The 21,462-nt window shown below is 33.0% G+C and overlaps 1 protein-coding gene, 1 long non-coding RNA gene and 3 pseudogenes across 2 annotated transcripts; all 5 read right to left on the bottom strand.

Annotated features, from left to right (window-relative positions):
* Nucleotides 1–1,028: 1,028 nt before the first annotated feature.
* LOC112419866 (uncharacterized) lies at nt 1,029–12,721 on the bottom strand. Its single transcript, XR_003009936.2, has 3 exons — nt 10,536–12,721; nt 2,490–9,580; nt 1,029–1,655 (listed from the first exon to the last, which is right to left on the bottom strand). It is a non-coding gene; the product is annotated as an uncharacterized lncRNA (long non-coding RNA).
* LOC112420585 (uncharacterized) lies at nt 1,547–1,669 on the bottom strand (annotated as a pseudogene).
* On the bottom strand, nt 3,643–3,768 carry LOC112420586 (uncharacterized; annotated as a pseudogene).
* LOC112420584 (uncharacterized) lies at nt 7,599–7,730 on the bottom strand (annotated as a pseudogene).
* A 5,127-nt stretch (nt 12,722–17,848) lies between the features above and the next one.
* LOC25489303 (factor of DNA methylation 2) lies at nt 17,849–19,998 on the bottom strand. Its single transcript, XM_013605218.1, has 4 exons — nt 19,855–19,998; nt 19,283–19,714; nt 18,689–18,904; nt 17,849–18,145 (listed from the first exon to the last, which is right to left on the bottom strand). Exons 1-4 carry the CDS (start codon nt 19,996–19,998, stop codon nt 17,849–17,851), a joined length of 1,089 nt encoding a protein of 362 aa, XP_013460672.1.
* Nucleotides 19,999–21,462: the final 1,464 nt, after the last annotated feature.

Genomic DNA, 21,462 nt, shown 5'->3' with positions numbered 1-21,462 from the left:
TATGATTTTGTATCAAAACTTTGATGTTTTGTTTGTCAATATAGTTTAAGCATATGATTGTGCATCCTTCCAACCTTTCATATAAGGTCGGCGATGATGGAATAACATATAATATTTTTAACTATGTTTTTAGTTTCTTTCTTTCTTTTTTTTTTCTTTTTTTTTTTTCTTTTTTTTGCATTTGAAGGCAAATTAGAAGCAATAAGACAAGTTGGTTATGATTTGAGAAACTTTTTGTATTGTTTTCATTCGAGTCGTTGTAGTTTAGTTTTATCCTAAATCATGCAAATCCATGGGTGTTTTGAGTCTTTTTAGTGAGAAAATCATGTAAATAAGCAAAACAGACACAAAGTGAAGGATCGAAGATATGAAGATTAAAGATTAACGGTTCTTAGAAGACATTTGAAGACGATATAAAGTGAAGAAAATTCATTGCAAGACATTGCAAGACGTAAGAACGCTTGAAAAAGGGTTGGAAACTGCAGATTTCACGCACAAGGGGTTGCCAGAAGCGCCCGTGCACCTTGGACCATGCAGCAACGGCGGGAAATTGCACTAGGTTATAAAAATAAATAATGACTTGCAAAAGGTTTATGGGATAATGGGGACATCGGACCTAAAAAATGGTAAAATACTTTCGAAAATTTCTAATTTGGCTTCTTCATCCCTTAATGCAAGATTCTCCATTATTAAGCGGAATTGGCTTTCCATATATCTTGAGTATAATACCTGAAATGAAAATTTAGCAACTTAATATGACCAAAAGATCCATTGTAGTTTTAAATTCAAGTGATGAAGAGTCCATGTCATCAGCCAAGAACAAATACAATATGCTGCCGTCAACCCCACGATCAGAAAGCCAATGATCCAGTTATTGCATTAAGACAGGAAAATCCATCCATTCATGAGTCAAATTATGCAGCATTTTAGTTACTTGCCTAATTAAAACATGTGACAAACGACAACCTAATACTTCAAGCCCCTATATAACTCACTATATATATTAACCAAGAATATAAATTGAGTTCAGAGTGAAACATTGGTTGCACAAGCTTTGGTTTTGTGTGAAGCAGGAAGAGCATATTTGTACATATATATGAATTCAATAAACACAATTTGGTGTTTGGGGATGACATTACAAATATATATGTTTTAAAGAATACATTGGTTATGATGATTTGAATGAAAGAGACATGATTCAAGTTTAGCTCTACACAACAAACTATTCCTATACTGTAACCATAGTTGCGGCATCAGGGTGACAAGCAACCTAAAAAATTTCATCTGAAACATGATTGTCTCCAAAAAAGTCAATCAGAGACAAATGAAGGTATCCACTTCAATTACTCCTTCCTTGCTATCTACGGATGAATGAGTTTAAAGAGCAACTAATTGAAGCTTAAACTTAAACAACAAATGTAGAAAAAAAGGTCAATGCATACTGCTTTATGTCTTCTTCCTCGTCATAAAACCCCAAAATTTATGTCAACAGTAAAAGTTACATCAAAATAAACCAATAAATTAAAATTAACAGTTAATCATAAGTAAAGGTGAGATGGAATTAGTAGAAGTAAGAGAGAAAAAACTCAAGATCTGTGGATTCCATCTCTACGGTTGTCTGGCCGCTGCCCAATTACAACAAACCCACCATTTTTCTGAAAATCAGAAAACAAGCAGTAGTAGCTATAATCAAGCTTTTGCTGTGCGCACTGAATCTTTAAAACAACACAAGAGTGTTCCTCGTCCAAAACAAAATCAGGCCAAAAACAAAACTACAACTCTTGACAAAACAAATTTTTAAAACAAAAAAGTTAATAATCATAACAATATAAAATCAGAAGGTTAAGGGGCTCATATCAAAGCCAAACCCCTTTGGTGAAAAAGGCTCGGCGGCACCATTAAGCTCAAAGCTTCTTTGATTTTGTTTTGTTTGATTTTTGAGAGGGTGAAGAGAATAAGTGTGTTTCTATCTACGAATTTATCAATGGAATTGGGTATTCCCACTCGGGGCTTCTCTCGTTCTAATCATTGCCCACTCGGGTATTCCCACTTTCGGCTCGGCAAATTGCTGAAACACTAAAAGCGGCGAACAAAGGATACAAGTCATATGCATCAACCATTTTTTTTAGGGTTTCATTTTTTCCTGAAAATTTATTTATTTTACCTTATCAAACATAAAATACAAAATATTAACAGGTTGGCCCCTGTTCATCAATTTGTAGTCATTCTTGTTCCTAACAATTCTATATAGCATTTATAATCATCACTGGTTTTCCTCTACCCCAATTCAATCTAGATCCTAGAGTGAAAGGATCAAATGCCCTTAAATAACATGTTCAAAATGCCAAATAGTTCTAATACTAAGAATAAAGGGCCCATCAAGTCTTTTTAAAGCGGTAATGAAGATAAGTAAGAGTTTAAACAAAATTGATTTAAAATGACATGAAATGAATCAAGAGAACAATATGTTAAATTAAACAAAAACATACCCTCTTTTTGCCATCAATTGTGACAAATTGGAATTGATGTCATGCTGGGTCTTTTATGTAGTATTCCCACAATCAACACAAGTTTGCAGCTCTCACTCCACCTTCATCCTCCTTTTATCATTTTACTTTTTTAACAAAAGATTGCAAAACCATTTCCGAATTTCCCTACAAAAAAATATAAAAAATAACGCTGGCACTAGCATTGTTCGTACGATGAAGATTAATTACAGCAACAGTAAGTTCCACACAATAAAAGCAAGCCAGCGACACATTTACATGAAACACTCCAATTCTCAATCAAACAACCAACTATTCATGTAACCATAGTTTCTGTACAAGGGTGACTAGCAAAACAGCTGTAAAGACTCATCAATGTCTCACCAAATTCTTAGGAACATTGCTTATCATGCATTTCTATACCATTGCCTTTCCATTCTCAAGAACATTGATTAATATTAAGTATTCATATCAGCTGCATTGAAACCATTGAAGTTGCTACACTTTCAATAACAGGTAAACAACTTTCTCATTCTATTCACTGTCCTAATCTTTAGGCTCAGCAAAACTGGTGAAACCCTAAAAGCCTTGGTAGAAGAATACAACTCACACTTATACAGCATCACACATTTCTATTAGGGAAAGATCAAGAAATGTAAACAAAAAGGTCAATGTAGGATGGTTGATGCATTCAACTTTCAAGACATTATTCCGCATAAACATTTCTTAAGCAGAGACTATCACCATTGCAATATATGCTCTGGCAGGTTACTACTTCATGTACCTCGGTAAACAACTTATATTATTAAATAAATATAACAAGCCACAAACACAGTATACAGTGTCATCAAGTCTCGCCAAATTCTCATTATCAAATACTAACATTCTATCCCATCCGCGCATACCTTCCTCTTGTATTGATTAACACATAAGAGAAAAAGCTCTTAATTTATATCAAATCAAATAAATTAAAAGAAAGAAAGAAAAAGCTTGCAAATGCATCATTTAGATCCCAACCACAGTAGTACCCATATCATTCTACTTCATGTCTTCTTCCTAATTAACTCATTATAAAACCGCAAAGGTTTATGTCAAAATAATAGTAATTACATCAAAATGAACAATTAAATTTAATTAGGAGATACCAAATAAGAAAAATTGTGAGATGGAATTAGTAGAATGGTGAGACAAAAAAAAACTCAACATCTGTGGATTCCATCTCTACGGTTGTCTGGCCAATGCCCAATTACAACAAATCCACCATATTGTTTCGGAAAAACATGTTCACCAGAAAACAAGCAGTAGCTACTACAATCAAGCTTTTTCTGTCAGCGCTGAATCTTCAACGAGAAAACAACATGCAAGTGTTTCCCCATCCAAAATAAAATCAGTGCAAAAAAAAACGCTACAACTATGAACAAAAAAAATTTAAAAACAAATAAGTTATTAATCATAATAATGGAAAGTCAGAAGGTTGAGGGGCTCATATCAAGTGTAAATTATGAAATCTGTCACTGCGGTAAAAAACCCAATTCAATTTGATGGGACTGTAAGAGAAAGAGGAAGAGGAGAAAGAAGAGGAAGATAGAATATGAGATGCCAAAGCCAAACCCCTTTGGTGAAAAGGGTATGGGTATGGCGGCACCTTCAAGTTCTAACCTTCATTATTTTCTTTTTCTTTTTCTTTTCATGTTTTTGTTGATACTGATAAATGGAGAGAATCCTAACTCTGATAGAAGTTGGATTATGATTTTCCGATTAAATTGGGTGTTTCCCACTACAGACCTCTCTCATTGTAATCATCGCCCCATTTTTCTACCTTCAGCAAGCAAAACAGCTGAAAGCAATGAACAATGAATCTAACCCACACTTATAATGAACAATAAATCATGTGCCCATGTAAAACTTGCTATCAATATAAACTACTTCTTGCTTGCAGATTATAAAAAGAATACATTGGTTAAATTCTGCACAACAAACAATTCTTGTACTGTAACCATAGTTGCTGCATACAGGTGACAAGCAAAAAAAGAATCTGAAAACAAATCGAAGACAAATAAAGATATCCAACTTCGGTTCTCACATCAGCCAAAACCTATTTTGACTTGGTCCATTCTAGAGATTCAACTCTAAGCAAAACTAATTGAGGCCTAAACTATAAGTTATAATACTGAGAAACGAGATTCATTTGGTTTGTACACTTTACTCTAAGATTTATTTAGTCTGTATTCACATTTCATATCTAGTACTACATTGAAAAATCGGTGAACACATATATGTGATAACTTACTTATATAACTTCAAAAATATTGAATTGAAGGGGGCAACTGAAGAGGTTTAATTGAGCATCAACAAATGTTTCAATTCAATGTTTACTTCCCAATTTGAACTGATTCAACAAATGTAAACAAAGAGGTAAATGTAGGAGATGGTGGATGCATTCAAATCTCAAGAAATTAGGTAAAAACATTTTTGAAGCTTGGCACTTTCAGAGTTGCACGTATGCTCCGGCTAATTATTACTCCGAGTTCACACTGTAACGGCTTATCAATGCCATCAAGTCTCACCAAATTATTAGGATCAATACATAACATGCAATTCTATTCCTAAAAAACATGCAATTCCATACCATCCACACATACCTCAGTATTGATTAACATACAAGTGTGTGAAAGTTCATAACCTTTATCAAATTATTAAAAGAGAAAAAAAAGTGCAAATACAGCAACTTGATTCCAAACACAGTATCCATATGCATATTGCATACTACTTTATGTCTTCTTCCTTATTATAACAAAACCCTTAATTATCTGTCAAAATAAACAATACATAAACACAATTAAATTTAAATAAGCAGATACTAACAAATAAGAATATGTGAGATGGAATTAGTAGAATGGCGAGACAAAAAAATCAACATATGTGGATTCCATCTCTATGGTTATATAGCCGCCGCTACCCAATTACAACAAAACCCACAAAAACATGTTAATGGTTGATTGGTTTGATTCGATCTTCAACAACCTAACTAAACCCGGTTCAACACATAACATTTGTAGTTTTCACGCTCGATTAATTGAATACGTCAATTAATCAGGCATAGAAACCAAAGACACTAGTGTTAACCCCAGTTTGGTTAGGCTAGGGGAAATTGGAACAAGCATGAGTTATAATCAAGCTTTTCATGTCCGCACTAAATCTTCAACGAGAAAACAACAAAAATGTTTCTCATGCAAAATAAAATTATTTCTGAACAAAACAAATTTTTAAAACAAAAAGTTAATAGTCACAAAAATTGAAAATAAGAAGGTTGAGGGGCTCATATCAAGTGTAAATTTAGAAAGATCTGTCACTGTAGGAAAAAACCCAGCATCTGTGGATTCCATCTCCACGGTTGTCGGGCTGCTGCCCTATTACAACAAATCCCACCATATTGTTTCTAAAAAACATGTAGTAGCTATATTCATGCTTTTTCTGCAGGCACTGAAACTTAAAAAAAACAACAAAACTGTTTCTCCATCCACAATAAAATCAATGAAAATAAAATCTAACAATAAAAGAACATTTTTTTTATACGAAAAATAACTAAATAAACTAATACTCAGAAGAAAATCAGAAGGTTGAGGGGCTCATATCAAGGATAAATTATGAAAGCTCTGCCACTGTAGGAAAAAACCCAATCCAATTTGAAGGGACGGAAAGAGAAAGAGGAAGAGGAGAAAGAAGACGAAGACAGAAACTGAGATACCAAACGCAAACCCCCTTTTGATGAAAAGGGTACTGAGGCGGCACCTTCAACTTCAGAATTTCTTAGTTTTTTTTTTTTTTTTTTTGGATTTTGAAAGAAGTTAGAGCCAATTTCAGGCGAGATTCTGATTTTCTGATTGAATTGGTATTTCCCACTAAAGCCTCTCTCATTGTAATCATAGCCCTTTTCTTTCTACATTCAGCAAAATAGCTGAAGACAAAGAACAGTGAATATAACCCACGCTTATATAGAACTCCCACAATGAACACAAGTTTGCAGCTCTCCCTTCAGCTTCATCCTCCTTTTATCATTTTAATTTTTTAACAAAACATTGCAAAACCACATCCTAATTTCTCTCCAATAAAAAAAAAAATCAACACGGGTACTAGCACTGTTCCACACAAAAAAATCCATTGAAGCAACTATTCATAAAACCATAGTTGCTGCACAAGGGTGACTACCAACCTGAATTTTTTTATTCCAAAGCACCATTGGCTAGAAAACCCAATCAGAGTCAAACAGAAATTGAACAAACAAAATTTTATTAATCGCTACTTGTATAATATGCCATAAGTAGACAAATAGTACAATCAAACTCCTGATCAATCAGTTTACTCAGGATATATTACAGCACTCTACCTCTATATTATATATCAGATTCCTATAACATCATTTGTATAAAAATGACAGCATCTTCATCTACTGTTTTCTAACCAAGCAGTTAATTATTGCAAACAAAGCAACCTCTGCAATATGCTTCCAGCTCACCTCCTCACCAATACTAAAAATTGAGATTTATTTGGTCTTTCCTCTAAAGAATTTTTTTAAATTATTATTCATATATCTGCTGCATTGAAACTACTGAAGTTGCTACACCATCAATAGTAAGTATACTCGTGATAACTTACTTTTATTACTCAAAAAACATTGAATTGAAGGGGGTGATCGCACAATCTTAATTAGGCATCTACAAGCATTTCAATTCAATGTTCGCTTCACAATTTGAACTGAATGACCAAACGTAAATAAAAGCTCAATGTAAGAGATGGCATAAACATTTCTTAAGTTAACACTATGATTGCACATGTGCGAAACAACTTAACTTAGAACGCCTTTCTATACCATCTTCGCATAACTTTCTTCAGTATTTTGATTAATATAAAAATGTGAACGCTATTAATTTTTATCAAATTAAAAGAAGGGGGAAGAAAAAAAAAAAGAGTGCAAATGCAAAAGCAGCAAATTGATTCCATGATACTTTATGTCTTCTTCCTTTTTATTAAACCCCAATAGTTATGTCAATATTAATAATATCAAATCCAAGTGAACAATTAAATCTAACCAGCAGATAACAAATAAGAAAAAAATGTGAGATGGAATTAGTAGAAGTGTGAGACAAGAAAAAACTCAACATCTGTGGATTCCATCTCTACGGTTGTCTGGCCGCTGCCCAATTACAACAAATCCACCATATTCTGAAAAACATGTTCGTCAGAAAACAAGAAGTAGCTATAATCAAGCTTTTTCTGTCCGCACTGAATCCTTAACGTGCTTTTTCAGTGGTCACTACTTTTCATTTTCATTTCATTTTTTTGTTGATATTGATAAATGGAGAGGATCCTAACTCTGATAGAAGTTGGGTTATGATTTTCTGAATAAATTGGGTATTTCCCACTAAAGACCTCTCTCTCATTGTAATCATTGCCCCATTTTTCTACTTTCAGCAAAACAGCTGAAAGCAATGAATAATGAATCATGTATCCATGTAAGACTTGCTCACAATATACAAAATTTCTTGTTTGCGGATGACAGTATAAACTATAAATACATGTTAAAAAGAATACATTGGTTATGATTGAATAAAAGAGACACGATTCAAGCTAAATTCTGCACAACAAACTATTCTATACTGTAACCATAGTTGATGCATCCGGGAGACGAGCAAAAACAGTATCTGGAAACACAATTGGTTCCACAAACAAATCGGAGACAAATAAAGGCAGAGTAGTCAATAGCGGCCGCGCGTAGCGGCGACAAACCGCTACGGTAATCGTCGTAGGGAATCAAATGGCGGCCACTTCAGCTGCTATAGCAGCAGAACGGAGCATAGCAGATAGTGGCCGCTTCACCCGCTATTTGATTTTAGTAGGAAATTTCCAAATTGACCATATTTTTAAAACCTTTTTGAGGGCTCTGGTTCAGTAATACCACTTTAGACGCAAAACACACTCTTCTATCTTCCAACTGGAAAACATGACCTGGGGATCTCTTCTCTCTTTCTCTGTTCTTTTTTCTTCCTCTGTTTTCTTTTGTTTTATGATTTTTTTTATTTGTTCCTCTGTCTTGTTTTTTTGGTGTTTTGATTTATGAATGTTTCATGAGATCTGAGTGTTATATTTAATTTTATATTAAATATAAGTGTTTTAATACTTTATAGTATTATTCATGTAATTTGTACAAAAAAATAATCAAATATTGGTGACCGCTATTTGCCATACCACTACGCACCACTATCTGGGATTGACTACTATGATCCTACTCCATAGACTCCTTCTCTTGCTATCAAGGAATAATTCGGATTTGTATCCCACATCAGCCAAAACCTATTTTTACTTCATCCATTCTAGAGACTCGTCTCTAAGCCCAACTATTTGAGGATTAAACTCTAATAAATTATAATACTGAAAAATGAGATATATTTGGTCACTTTACTCCAAGACTTATTTAGTCTGTATTCATACTTCATATCTAGTACTACATTGAAATCGTTGAACTTGCTAGACCTTTAATATCAAGTGTATCTGTGATAACTTCCTTATATAACTTCAAAAATATTGAATAGAAGGGAGTAACTGAACAGTCTTAATTAAGACTCCACAAATGTCTCAATTCAATGTTCACTTCCGAATTTGAAGTGATTCAAAAAATGTAAACAAAAAGGTAAATATAGGTATAAACATTAGGTATGGCTAATTATTACTCTAAGATTGTGGTTGCATTCAACTTCGAAGAAGTTAGGTATAAACATTTCTGAAGCGGACACTTTCACCGCTGCATGCTCCGGCTAACAATTACTCCAAGATAACACTGTAATGGCTCATCAATATCAGTCTCACCAAATTCTCAGGATCAATACTTAACATGCAATTCTACGCCTTAAAAACATGCAATTTTATACCATCCCCACATACCTCAGTATTGATTAATATACAAGCATAACAGCTCTTAACTTGTATCAAATTACTAAAAGAGAACAAGAGTGCAAATGCAGCAAATTGATTCCAAACACCATATCCATATGCATGCTACTTTATCTCTTCTTCCTTATTATAAAACCCCAAATTTTCTGTCAAGATAAAAAAAAAAACATAAAACAAGTAAATTTAAATACAAACAAATAAGATACTGTGAGATGGAATTAGTAGAATGGTGAGACAAAAAAACTCAGCATCCCTGGATTCCATCTCTACCTGCCCAATTACAACAGAAACCACCCTTATTAGTAAAAAACATGTACAGTGACTGGCCGGTTTGATTCAATCGCCAACAATCTAACCAAATAAGATTCTAAGCCAAGTCGGTGGTTTCCATGTCCAATTAACTGAATCAATTAATCGGGCATAGAGACCACAGACTCGGGGCGTCAATCCAGTTTGGTTAGATTGGGGGAATAGAAACACGCCAATTTTGTATTATTCAAAACAAAACCATCATCAAGAAAACAACAAAATGTTTCCCATTCAAAACAAAATCAGTGCAAAAAAACAAAAAACTACAACCTTGAACAAAACAAATTTTTTAAAACAAAGAAGCTAAAATGATCATAATAATAAAAAATGAGAAGGTTGAGGGGCTCATATGAAGTGTAAATTTTGATAGATCTATCACTGTGGGAGAAAAAAAACTCAATTCAATATGAAGGGACAGTAAGAGAGAGAGGAAGAGGAGAAAGAAGAAGAAGACAGAATCTGAAGGTGCCAAAGCCATAACCGCTTTGGGGAAAACGGTATAGCGGCACCTTCATCTTCTGACCTATAATTTGTTTTGTTTATTGTTTTTGATTTTGAAATTTGCTCTTTAGGCACCCAGCATTTATGATGGATGGAATTGGGTATTATTTCCCACATATGGTTTCTCTCTTTGTAATCATCGCCCCTTTCACCTTCAGCAGAACAGCTGAAGGCAATGAACAATCAAACTGACCCACACTTTATATAAGAAAATGAACAGTTAAATTTAATTAATAGCTAAAAATAAGAAAATGTAAGATGGAATCAGTAGAATGGTGGGGGCAAAAATACCAAGTATATGAGAATTCCATCTCTAAAGTTGTTTGGCTGCTGCCCAATCACAACCTTCAAGTTCAGACCTTCTTTGTTTTCATTTTCTTCTCTTTTTTTGTTGATATTGATAAATGGAGCAAATCCTAAATCTGATAGAAGTTAGGCCTCTCTCATTATAATCATCGCCCCTTTCTTTTCACCTTCAGCAAAACAGCTGAAAGCAATGAACAAACCATTCTTGAATAAAAGAGACATGATTCAGGTTAAATTCGGCACAACAAACTATTCTTGTATTGTAACCATAGTTGCTACATAGGAGTGACGAGCAAAAACATTATCTGAAAACAATTGGCTCAAAAAACAAAATTGAGACATATAAAGGTATCACACTTCAATGACTCCTTAATCTTTCTAGAGACTCATCTTTAAGAGCAACTAATTGAGGATTAAACTACAAATTATAATACAGAAAAATGATATTTACAGTATTTGGTTTGTATACTTTTTTTTGTATAGAATCTGGTTTGTACACTTTACTTTTAAGATTTATTTACTGTCTTCACATTTCATATAAAGTACTACATTGAAATTATTGAACTTGCTACGCATTTAATAGCAAATATATATGTGATAACTTGCTTATAGAACTTCAAAAAAAAGAATTGAAGGGCACAACTGATGCTGACACTTTCACCGTTCACATATTAGTGCAAGTTCACACTGTAACGGTTCATCAATGTCATCAAGTCTCATCAAATTCTTAGGATCAATACTTAACATGCAATTCTATGCCTAAAAAAACATGCAATTTTATACCATCCCCTCATACCTTAGTATTGATTAATACACAAGAGTGAAAGCTCATAACTTTTATCAAATTATTAAAAGAGAACAAAAAAAAGTGAAAATGCAATAAATTGATTCCTTACACCTTATCCATATTCATATTACTTTATGTTTTATTATTAAAAAACCCCAAATTTTCTATCAAAATAAGACGTACACAACAACTAAATTTAAATAGCAGATACAAACAAATAAAAAAGAATGTGAAATGAAATTAATAGAATGATGAGACAAAAAAAACTCAGCATTTGTGGATTCCTTTTGTCTAGCTGCCGCTACTTAATTGCAACAAAACTCAGCATTTGTGGATTCCATTTGTACAGCTGCCGCTACTTAATTACAAAAATAACCATAAAACCATTTTAGTGGGTTGATTAGTTTGATTCGTTCTTCAAGAACCTAACCAATCCACTTTTAAGAATATGAATGTGATTTTCATGCTTGATTAATCCAATATGTCAATTAATCGAACATGGAAATCACAAACCGTCCTGTCAAACGGGTTTGATTATGTTCGGGAAAATTGAAACAAACAAAACTATAATCAAGCTTTTCCCACCAAATTTACAACAAATGACATTAGTGGTTGATTGGTTTGATTCGATCTTCAACAACCTAATTAAACTCGATTCAACAGATAACACTATGGTTTTCATGCTTGAATAATCCAATTTGTCAATTAATCATGTATGAAAAAACCACAGACGCTAGTGTCAAACAGTTCAGTTTAATTAGATTGGGGAAAATTGAAACAAAAAAACAAGAACCCTTAACAAAACAGATATTTTTAAAATAATAAGCTAAAATCATCATAACAATGGAAAATCATAGTGTGAAGGGCTCATGTGAAGTGTAAATTTTGATAAATCTATCACTGTAAGAAACAACCCGAATTCAATTTGAAATGACAATGAGAGAGAGAGAGAGAAGAAGAAGACAGAATCTGAAGATGCCAAAGCCAAAAGCCCTTTGGTGAAAAGGGTATAGCGGCACCTTCAACTTCTGACTTAGAAAATTGCTCTTTATTTCCCAACATAGAATTTGCGATGGATGGATGGAATTGGGTATTATTTCCCACATAAGACATCATCTCTCTTTGTAATCATCGCCCCTTTCACCTTCAGCAGAACAACTGAAGGAAACTCACAAATGAGATTGGGAGAGAAGACGAAGAAACGCGAGTGAGACAGGTGCGGTAGCGAGCGAGAGAGATAGAGATCAACATCGACGAACCAGGTTGAGTTTCAGAGAGACTTGCAGTGAGTGAGTGGCCGAATTGTGTCCTTAATTTCTCCTTTACATAATCAAATCATATTTATCTTATATTTTAAGTATTTATCTACACACTCCTATAAGAAATTAACTACTCTAGAAAACAAAAAATAACTACGTAGGTTTTGACATATATCCCCTCTGATTTTATTTATAAGAATTTTTTTTAAGAAAAATTAAGTTCTATTTATAAGGAAAAAAGTCACACCTTTTAAGTTCTATTTATAAGCTTATTTTAAATAGTATTTTATTTTATGTTAGTGGTGTGGATTGTGCATGACAAGATTTGGTGGGACATCTAATTTAAAATTGAAAAAAAATAAATAAAAGTCTAAGCTGGACTTATCTAATTGATGGTGCAAACTAAATACACCCTATGTTAGTTTACTATTTTACTTAAGTTTACCTTTGTGGCTCATTTGTAATCAATCAATATTTCATCAAAAACTTTTCTTCTTTTTTATGAAAATCTCTCTAATACTTCTCAATTCACTCTTTATCACTGGATTTCATTCAATCATTGAATTTTCTGAGCTTGAGCACAAGCCCATCCCTAAAATCCATCTACTTACTATCTATTAAAAGAAATGTCTCCTGTTTTTACATTTTTTCCCGCATGAGGGGCAATTTAATAATTTATTAATTTTTAGACTTAGGTGAGTGCCACCTCACCCAAAAAAATCCACCCAAGATTTTTTTAATGGGCCAAGCCCAATTCTTTCTCCATTTCTCCTCCTACACCAAAAATTCAACCCTCACCACCCCATCACTTTAACCATGCCAAACTTTATCAAACCATGCTCAAGCTCCACATAGGTCCTTTGTGATCTCATTTAATACTTTCATAAGTTTAACATGTTTTTGTATATATATAAATTTTTTTGGAGTGTATATATCTATTTTGAAGTTTATAAAAATAACCTCTGTAAAGAATGTTAGTAATTGGAATAGACAATTAAAGAGGAAATATTGAGAAAATAGAGTACAAGAACACTAAAATAACTAAATTCACTTCGCATACATATGTACCAGATAGTTGTCAGGATTCATATGTCAAAGTTGAAGGTATTATTCCCTCCATTTCTCTTCTTTTTCACTTTCAATTTCGATTTCAAAATTTATTTTATTCATCTTCCTACCTTTTTCTCTCATGATGTATCATATTTGATTCTTGGTGAAATTTGTAGGTTTAAAGAATTTATTTTCTTTTTTACTGATATTTTAATTTTGATACTATAAAAATTGTCTCTATCACTTCACCTTATAATTTGTTTTATATGTTAATAAGACAAATATGCAAAATGATTAATATTTGTTTATGTTTTTTCATATTATTTCATTCTTTTGTTTCAAAGAAAAATGATGACGTAACTCAACAAAATTCGCATGATTCAAGTTGAAAGCATGTTACTGCATGTTTTATGTCTTTATTTTTGTTATAGGATCAATTGCATTATCATTATTTTTGCAGGCAGTGAGTTACAGTTGCGACCTATTATTGAAAACAAGTCGCGCATCATTCTTACTATCTACTAACTAACAATAAAAAATATGGCAGGGTGGTTTTCCAATTTTGCCCTTCTTGAGGGCAATTTCGTAATCCAATGACCCTTTGAGATTTATTTGTTGCCACATCATCTGCATTTTGTTATATATTTCCTCTTTCACGATATAATTTTTGTAGTGGTGTAGTGGCATTCTCTCTAAATCACATCGCTACACTCATCTCTCACCGCCGTCGACCTCACCATCGAACACACCGATCTCCACCGTTCTCCGATCTTCATCATCATCATCAAAGGTTATAGGTAATTAGACACTGTTATAACCTATAATTAGGTTTCTTTTTTCCATATTTTTTTTGTTTATATTGTAATTTTGCTTGCATGTTTCTAGAAAATTGTTTTAGTGATTTTAGGGTTTGATTTCTTGATTTTGGGTTTGATTTTAGTGATTTGTTCCCCCAAATGAATGCATTGTTAGTTTTTACGGTTTAACTATGAAATTCTCTCTCTTCATGTCTGATTTTGTGATAGAACCAACGTGGAACATTGTATCTTTCATCTAGATGATTTTTATTTTTTATAAAAAAAAAATGGAGAATTTTACAAATTTATAAGGATGGTTTTGTTTCAATTTTCTATAAATATTGTTTTTGACAATGAATTAGGTAGTTGTTCACATCACTCTCCTGCAGATAGCAGCCAAAGGAAAATGCAGAAAATAAGAAATAAAACTAATTATCACATTTGACCATAACAAAAAAGAGAGGATGATGATAATGAAGAAGACAATCCAGTTGGATAGAAGAAAAGGAAAAGGATAAATTATATTTATGAACAAATAAGTTTCTCATCTTCAATATTGTAAACTAGTTAACTCACATGGAGTATAACAACTGCGTGAGTTAACTCATGCGGCGTTATTTAAGTCACGCATGTGTAAAATTAACGAAATTTTAAGTCATGTTAATTTTATAGTTGCGTTAGTTAATTAACGCAAGAGTATAAAAATGTATATATACAAGTAACGCGAAAATATTTCACAGGTGTTTAGATCGTGGTTTCTTCTCCTAGGAGGAATGGTTTATTCCTATAATTATATATATTTTTTATCTTATTTACAAACACAAAATAACTTTTTTTTTCTTAATTTTTACACTTCTTGCCATTTTTGGTTCATACTTGTGTATGAAATAACAAAGCTCTAACAATAAAAATTATAATTTTTTTGAAAAAGACCAAAAATTATAATTATTCTATCAAAAAATAAAATAAAACAACATTTTTTTCCCTCTTTAAAAACATTTGTGCTTTTTTCTTCTAGGAGCCTATATTTACTTTCAGAGTCGGTTCTCCAATTTCATAGGAATGATCTGATGTGTTACTAGTGGTTGTCTTGCATTGGAAGATGATCTAAAGGGTAGTTTCCATGCTTCTAAAGTTTTAACCAAGTTGAAGGATTGGTTTCCAAAGCATGAATCTTGGAAATTGGCTGCTTGTGTTGATCTTGTTGTGGCTATTCTATATTTGAAAATGATTGACTGGGGATGTAATCATAATTCAACAATTCTACTTAAATTAAAGACTTTACCTCTTAAGCATGGTATTTTGGAATTTTCATCCTCGAGGAACATGATGTTTGAAGGGGACCGGTATTGTAACAAGAAATTACTAGAGTGGTAGCTTATTTTAAATAGTATTTTATTTTATGTTAGTTTACTATTTTATCTCTAATGGTTGTATTTAAGTACGAATTTGAGTACGAATTTTATCAGTTCGTCTCTAAAATCCATTTATCTGTTACATCCTCTAAAAAAAGTTCCAAGACATTTTACCATATTTATTTTCTTAGCTTCATGGCTATTTGTTAGCTTTTTCATAAGTTTAACTCTTTCCATCTGCTTTTTGTACTTGTTAAAATATTTAGTTTAACTATTTAAATTTCGTTTTTGTTTTGTTATACAAGCTAAAGGATATAGAAAAGAAAGCAAAACGGAAAAAGAAAGACTATAATGTATGAAATCAAATTCATACAGAGTATGTAAGGAGGAGGTCTGATAAACCTAACGAAGGAGGGGGGTGGACCATGTAACATCCTAGACTGCTTTTAAGATTGTTGACTGACCTCATAAATCAACACGAGTTTTTCAGCGTGTTTTGTCTACATATGAGTTTACTTAAGAGGAGGAACCAAAAGTAAAGATAAAAAAATTTTGGGGACTAAAAGTCGGAAAAAAATTTAGAAAGATTAAAACGAAGAATTGATATATTTATAATGATCAAAAACATATTTAACCCATTAAATAATTACACAATAGGAACTACTTATTGAACTTACTCAATTCACTAAACTAATGTGAATTATTAAAGGCTAAAATATTGTGTGTGGTATTAAGTAAACAATGTCATTAACATCGTTTTTTGAGAACTTTGCCTAAAGTCTCATGCATAGAAATTGTCTTCAAACAATGAACGGAAAAAAGGCAACAGAAGTAAGGCACTAAACTAGAAACACACCGTAGCACAAGAAATATAGATCAAGATTCTCAAATAGGATCAGTGCTATACCAATTTCATTATAGCACTCTTGATAATGATATGCAAACTCAAAGCAACAATTCTACTTGGCTGATTAAAGGTTATACCAATTGAGATGAAAAAAATGGATTTTAAAGATGAACTAATAAAATTCAAGTCTCACTAGGGATTCTAAAGATTTAAAATAAAATTCGATATGGTTATTACCAAGTTAAAATTTTGGATATAAGAAGGTAATTTGTTGAAATGTTAAAAAAAGAAAAATTGGTATCCAACCGAAGGGTAGCATTTGGGGGATATAGAGTTATGTGACATTGGTCAATCACAATGTCACAATGCTTGTGTTTCTCTCTCTTTCACAAGCATTGTGACATTGTGATTGGCCAATGTCACCTAGCTCTCTGTCACACAAGTGCTATCCCCAACCCAATGAGAGACTAATGTTTAATCTCACTGTCCATTTGCGAGACATCTCATTTAAAATTGAAGGAAAGATCAAAATAGTCTATTCGATAAAAATTGACAATAGAAGAATCAAACATGAAACTATGAGAGGAGCGTACTCCAAATTCCAAAGCAAGGATCATATTTTTGGCATGAAGGAATTAGAGGCAATAAAAAATACTCCCTCCGTCCCTATATCTAAGCACCCATTTGATTTTATTTTTGTCCCCTCAAATTACTAGATGCATTTATTATTTTTTTCCTAAACATACCCCTAATTAATACTACTATCTTCTCTTGAAATATGAAAAGTCAAATTTAATAGACATACAAACAAAGGACAATTTCGTAATATTAACACACAAAACAGACACATTAATTACACTGACAACTTTTCTTAAAAAATGTGAAAAAGGCAATGGGTGCCTACATTAAGGGACGGAGGGAGTAAGTAATAATGGTATCAAGATGCTCACAAATGAATGCAAAATAATAATGTCATAATAATATGGCGCCAAAATAACATTAATAATAAATTCAACATCAATCTTCTACGATGCAAGAGATAGTACAAAAATGTCATTGTAATTGCAGTTTGAATTTCAGCAAGATCATTGCCAATTGTTCATTGAAACTAAATTACTTAGGCTGATCAAAACCTTCGACTCGCGCGCCTCTAAAAACACGGACGCATGCAACCAAATTGTGAAGCAAAGAGTTTTTCCCTGGTTATGCATCATGTTTCTCCCCTTCATCACACTTCAACAACCCCCTTTCTGCATCTGGTCGCCCTTTCTGTGTTCGTCCCCTCTTGCGTTTATTTGATTGGTTGTTGGCGAGAAATTGTATTCCTTCTTGCAATGTTGCTCTCCTTTTCTCACTATAGTTCCATAATTCTGAGATTGGATATCCGCCACTAGGATTATATTCATTCATCTCTTTCAAAGCTACCACCACAGCATCGTATACTGCTTCACCAATGCTTTCTTTCAGCTCATTCAGCTTTTCATCTTCTTCATTAATAACCTGCTACAATAACAAATGTGTTAAAACTGATATCCAAATGCAAGTAAAGAATTTATGATAAACGGCTACATATTTCCCCAAGTATTTTAGGGATGATTAGAAGTTAAAAATACACTATTTTCCCTAGTTAATATTTACGTCAATATTTACCATAAAAGAATTTCCTTATTTTACCCCTACTACTCTTTGGAATTCCTATATGCTCAATCAATGGTAGCAACATGGGTTTTTCACATCTGAACTTAGTTATCTACAATATTAGCAAGTAATGCAAAACTTATATGTTGTTCAATCCAAAGTTCAAAATATCAACATTTTGGCTCTTATTTGCAGTAGTCTGGTTGGTCAGTGTTTCGGATTGGGACATTGAAGGAAGGGAATTATATGTAGGAGAACCAAGGTTCAAACATTGTTACTGATATTTTCCTCAACTCTAACAAACTTGAGATTTTAAAGTGAAAGGATCAATATAGATAATGACCTAGAATAAAATTTTGTGAAAACCATACATAAGGGCAAAAAGTTCTATCCACCAAAACATACCACATGTGCATCACTATCCACCAAAACAACTTTAAATGGATGCCAATTTGGGTCCTTTATACTCTCTTCCCACGAAGAGCATAATTTTGCAGCTCTATTTTTAGCTGTTCTCGCATTGAATCTTTTCTTCATAGCAGCAAGGAATGGTTCTATATTGATTTCCCCCATTCTCTTTACACCAATATGTTTGTCACTGGTTGACATTTCTTTAATGACCTGAGAGATGCAAAAACTCTTGAACGATTGTCAAGAAAAGAAATAACAAACAGTAAATATGTATGTTCAAAACATATAATGCATACTTTAAGCAATGTGACAAACAAGAAGTGAATTCGTAGAAAAGTACAGTTTAGTCTTGTCTGCATAATCCGATGAAACAAAAAAACAAGGAGCAAAACAAGACAACAGGTAACTAGATTTCACTATTCTGATCACACACACAACACCATAGATGTTATTCATTCAACTTTAAACAGGCAAGTAAAATCATATTAAAATAAAAGGAACAAAAGTTTATCAGCCCATGAGCCAAAAAAGTAAACTATGATCATTGATCATCAAATGAGTAAAATTTGAAGGGACAAAAACACTTACACAAATCAATTCTTTTCGAGCATCCAACAACTCATCATTACTCCGACGCTCCTTAATGATTAGTGTTAGGTTCAAATCATTTAAGTCTTCAAGTAACTCTTCTTTGTCACTTAAATCCATCCGCAAAGCATCTACCTCTTTCAAAAGATCCTCATCTTCTTCATCTCTGAAGTCCTTCAAGAGACTAAGGGATACTTTTAGTTGCTGAATCTCCAATTCCAGCTTTTCGTTCAGTTCTTCTAAGTCTTGAAGTAACTCTTTTTTTTCCGTTAAATTCAAGAATGCATTTATCTTCTTCGAAAACCCCTCATCTTTTTCCGTTAAGTCCTTCCACATACACAATGATACTCTTAGTTGCTGAATCTCCGGTTTCGTATTTTGTTTCATATTCTCTTGCTTCTCAAGCTCAATGGTTTTAGCATTCAGTTTTTCCTATTTTAAAAGGAAGAATAATGAAATCATAATTTAGCAAACATGTATAAACCAAAAAATAGTTATGCAACTAATCATTCCATGCTCATCAAACAAAACATTTAGTAAACTACGAAAAATGGATAACAGTTGAAAACTACCTTAAAACATTTTACAGCTTTGGCAATCCATCCTAGAGGGTGGTGATGCAGTTCTTCTGAATCAGAACTTTGCATTTCATCACTGTTCTCTTCCAATTTTACTGTAGTTTGATTGTGGAATCCATCAACATCTTGTTTTTCCATTCTCTTTGCAAAATGCTACTAGTTTCGTTGGCTGGTTCACAATGCAAATGGAATTAGATGCAATGTCATATCTATATACTATTTTGCATAACGATTGAGTTTTCTTTTGTAATTAATGTGATGAATGAATGTAATTATGGGGACTGCAACATTATTTTTAATTTCGCTCTGCCCAACATATATATGGCCGCGGGAAAGAAACTGAAGAGACCTAGTATGAGTTTCGGATTAAGCGAGTGTATTAAGGGGAAACGCAAGAATAAATTATACTTAGGTCTCGTCAAAAAAAAAAAAGGGGAGCAGTACTTAGGTATGTTTGTATGGACTTACTTATTTTAGAGCTTATATATGCAAATAAATAAACATTAATGTATTATTTATAAGGTTGTTAAGGTAGTTTATGAAAAAACAACTTATGAATGTACACATCTTATGAATCAACATAAAATTTTAATTATTTGCATAGGTTTTTTTTAATAAGCTCAATCCAAACAGATTAAAGGGTTTATCTAACACGTGCAATGCACGTGTTAAAAGAAAACAAAAATAACAATTTTTTATTTAAAAACAACAATCATTTATTAAAAAAGATATACATTTAATATAAAATACACAAGTTATAATACAAACTTACTATATTAAGCACAAAAGATGATGGTTTAAAACAGCTGAAGCGAAGCCGGGTGGATGATTCAGGTGCTGAAATGGAAGTCTCTGATGTTGATACTGTTCAGACAAACATAGGCTCTCTAGCAATAGATAGTGAGGAAATTGTAATGAGAGATAATTGTCTGTTTGAAAGCGATAATGTAATGGCGGAGCCTGGTCACCAGGCCCGCCAAGGAAAATGAGTTTTATCGTATGGAACTGTCGGGGCCTGGGCAGCCCGAGTACAGTTCCCACTCTTAAGTACCTGGTCCGAACATACAAACCGGAAGGAATTTTTCTGTCTGAAACAATGGCAGCTTTAAATAAAATTGAAGAATTGAAGTATATTCTGTCTTTTGATTCTTGCTTTACGGTTGATAGAATTGGTAGGGGAGGAGGTTTGGCTTTTCTTTGGAAAAATTCTGCTAACTGTACTATTACAAATTTCTCTCAAAATCACATTGATGTTGAAGTGGACGATTTGTTGATCGGGAAATGGCGATTGACTGGTTTTTACGGGATGCCGGAAAATGGAAGAAGAAAAGAATCTTGGGCTTTCTTAAAGAATTTAGCAAGAACTTCTTCTTTACCATGGTGTGTTATTGGAGATTTCAACGACATTCTGTCATCTGAAGAGAAGAAAGGTAGGTCAGAGAGAGCGCCTTGGCTGATCCGTGGTTTCAGGCAAGCAGTATTGGACGCGGGTCTGTTTGACTTACACATGACTGGTTACGCCTTCACTTGGTTCAAAAGCCTCGGCACCGCCAGAGCTGTTGAAGAGAAGTTAGACAGAGCACTTGTAAATTCTGATTGGTG

The sequence above is a fragment of the Medicago truncatula genome, chromosome 3 (assembly GCF_003473485.1).
Source record: "Medicago truncatula cultivar Jemalong A17 chromosome 3, MtrunA17r5.0-ANR, whole genome shotgun sequence".
Lineage (NCBI taxonomy): Eukaryota > Viridiplantae > Streptophyta > Magnoliopsida > Fabales > Fabaceae > Medicago > Medicago truncatula.
This window is presented reverse-complemented; position numbering and strand designations above follow the sequence as displayed.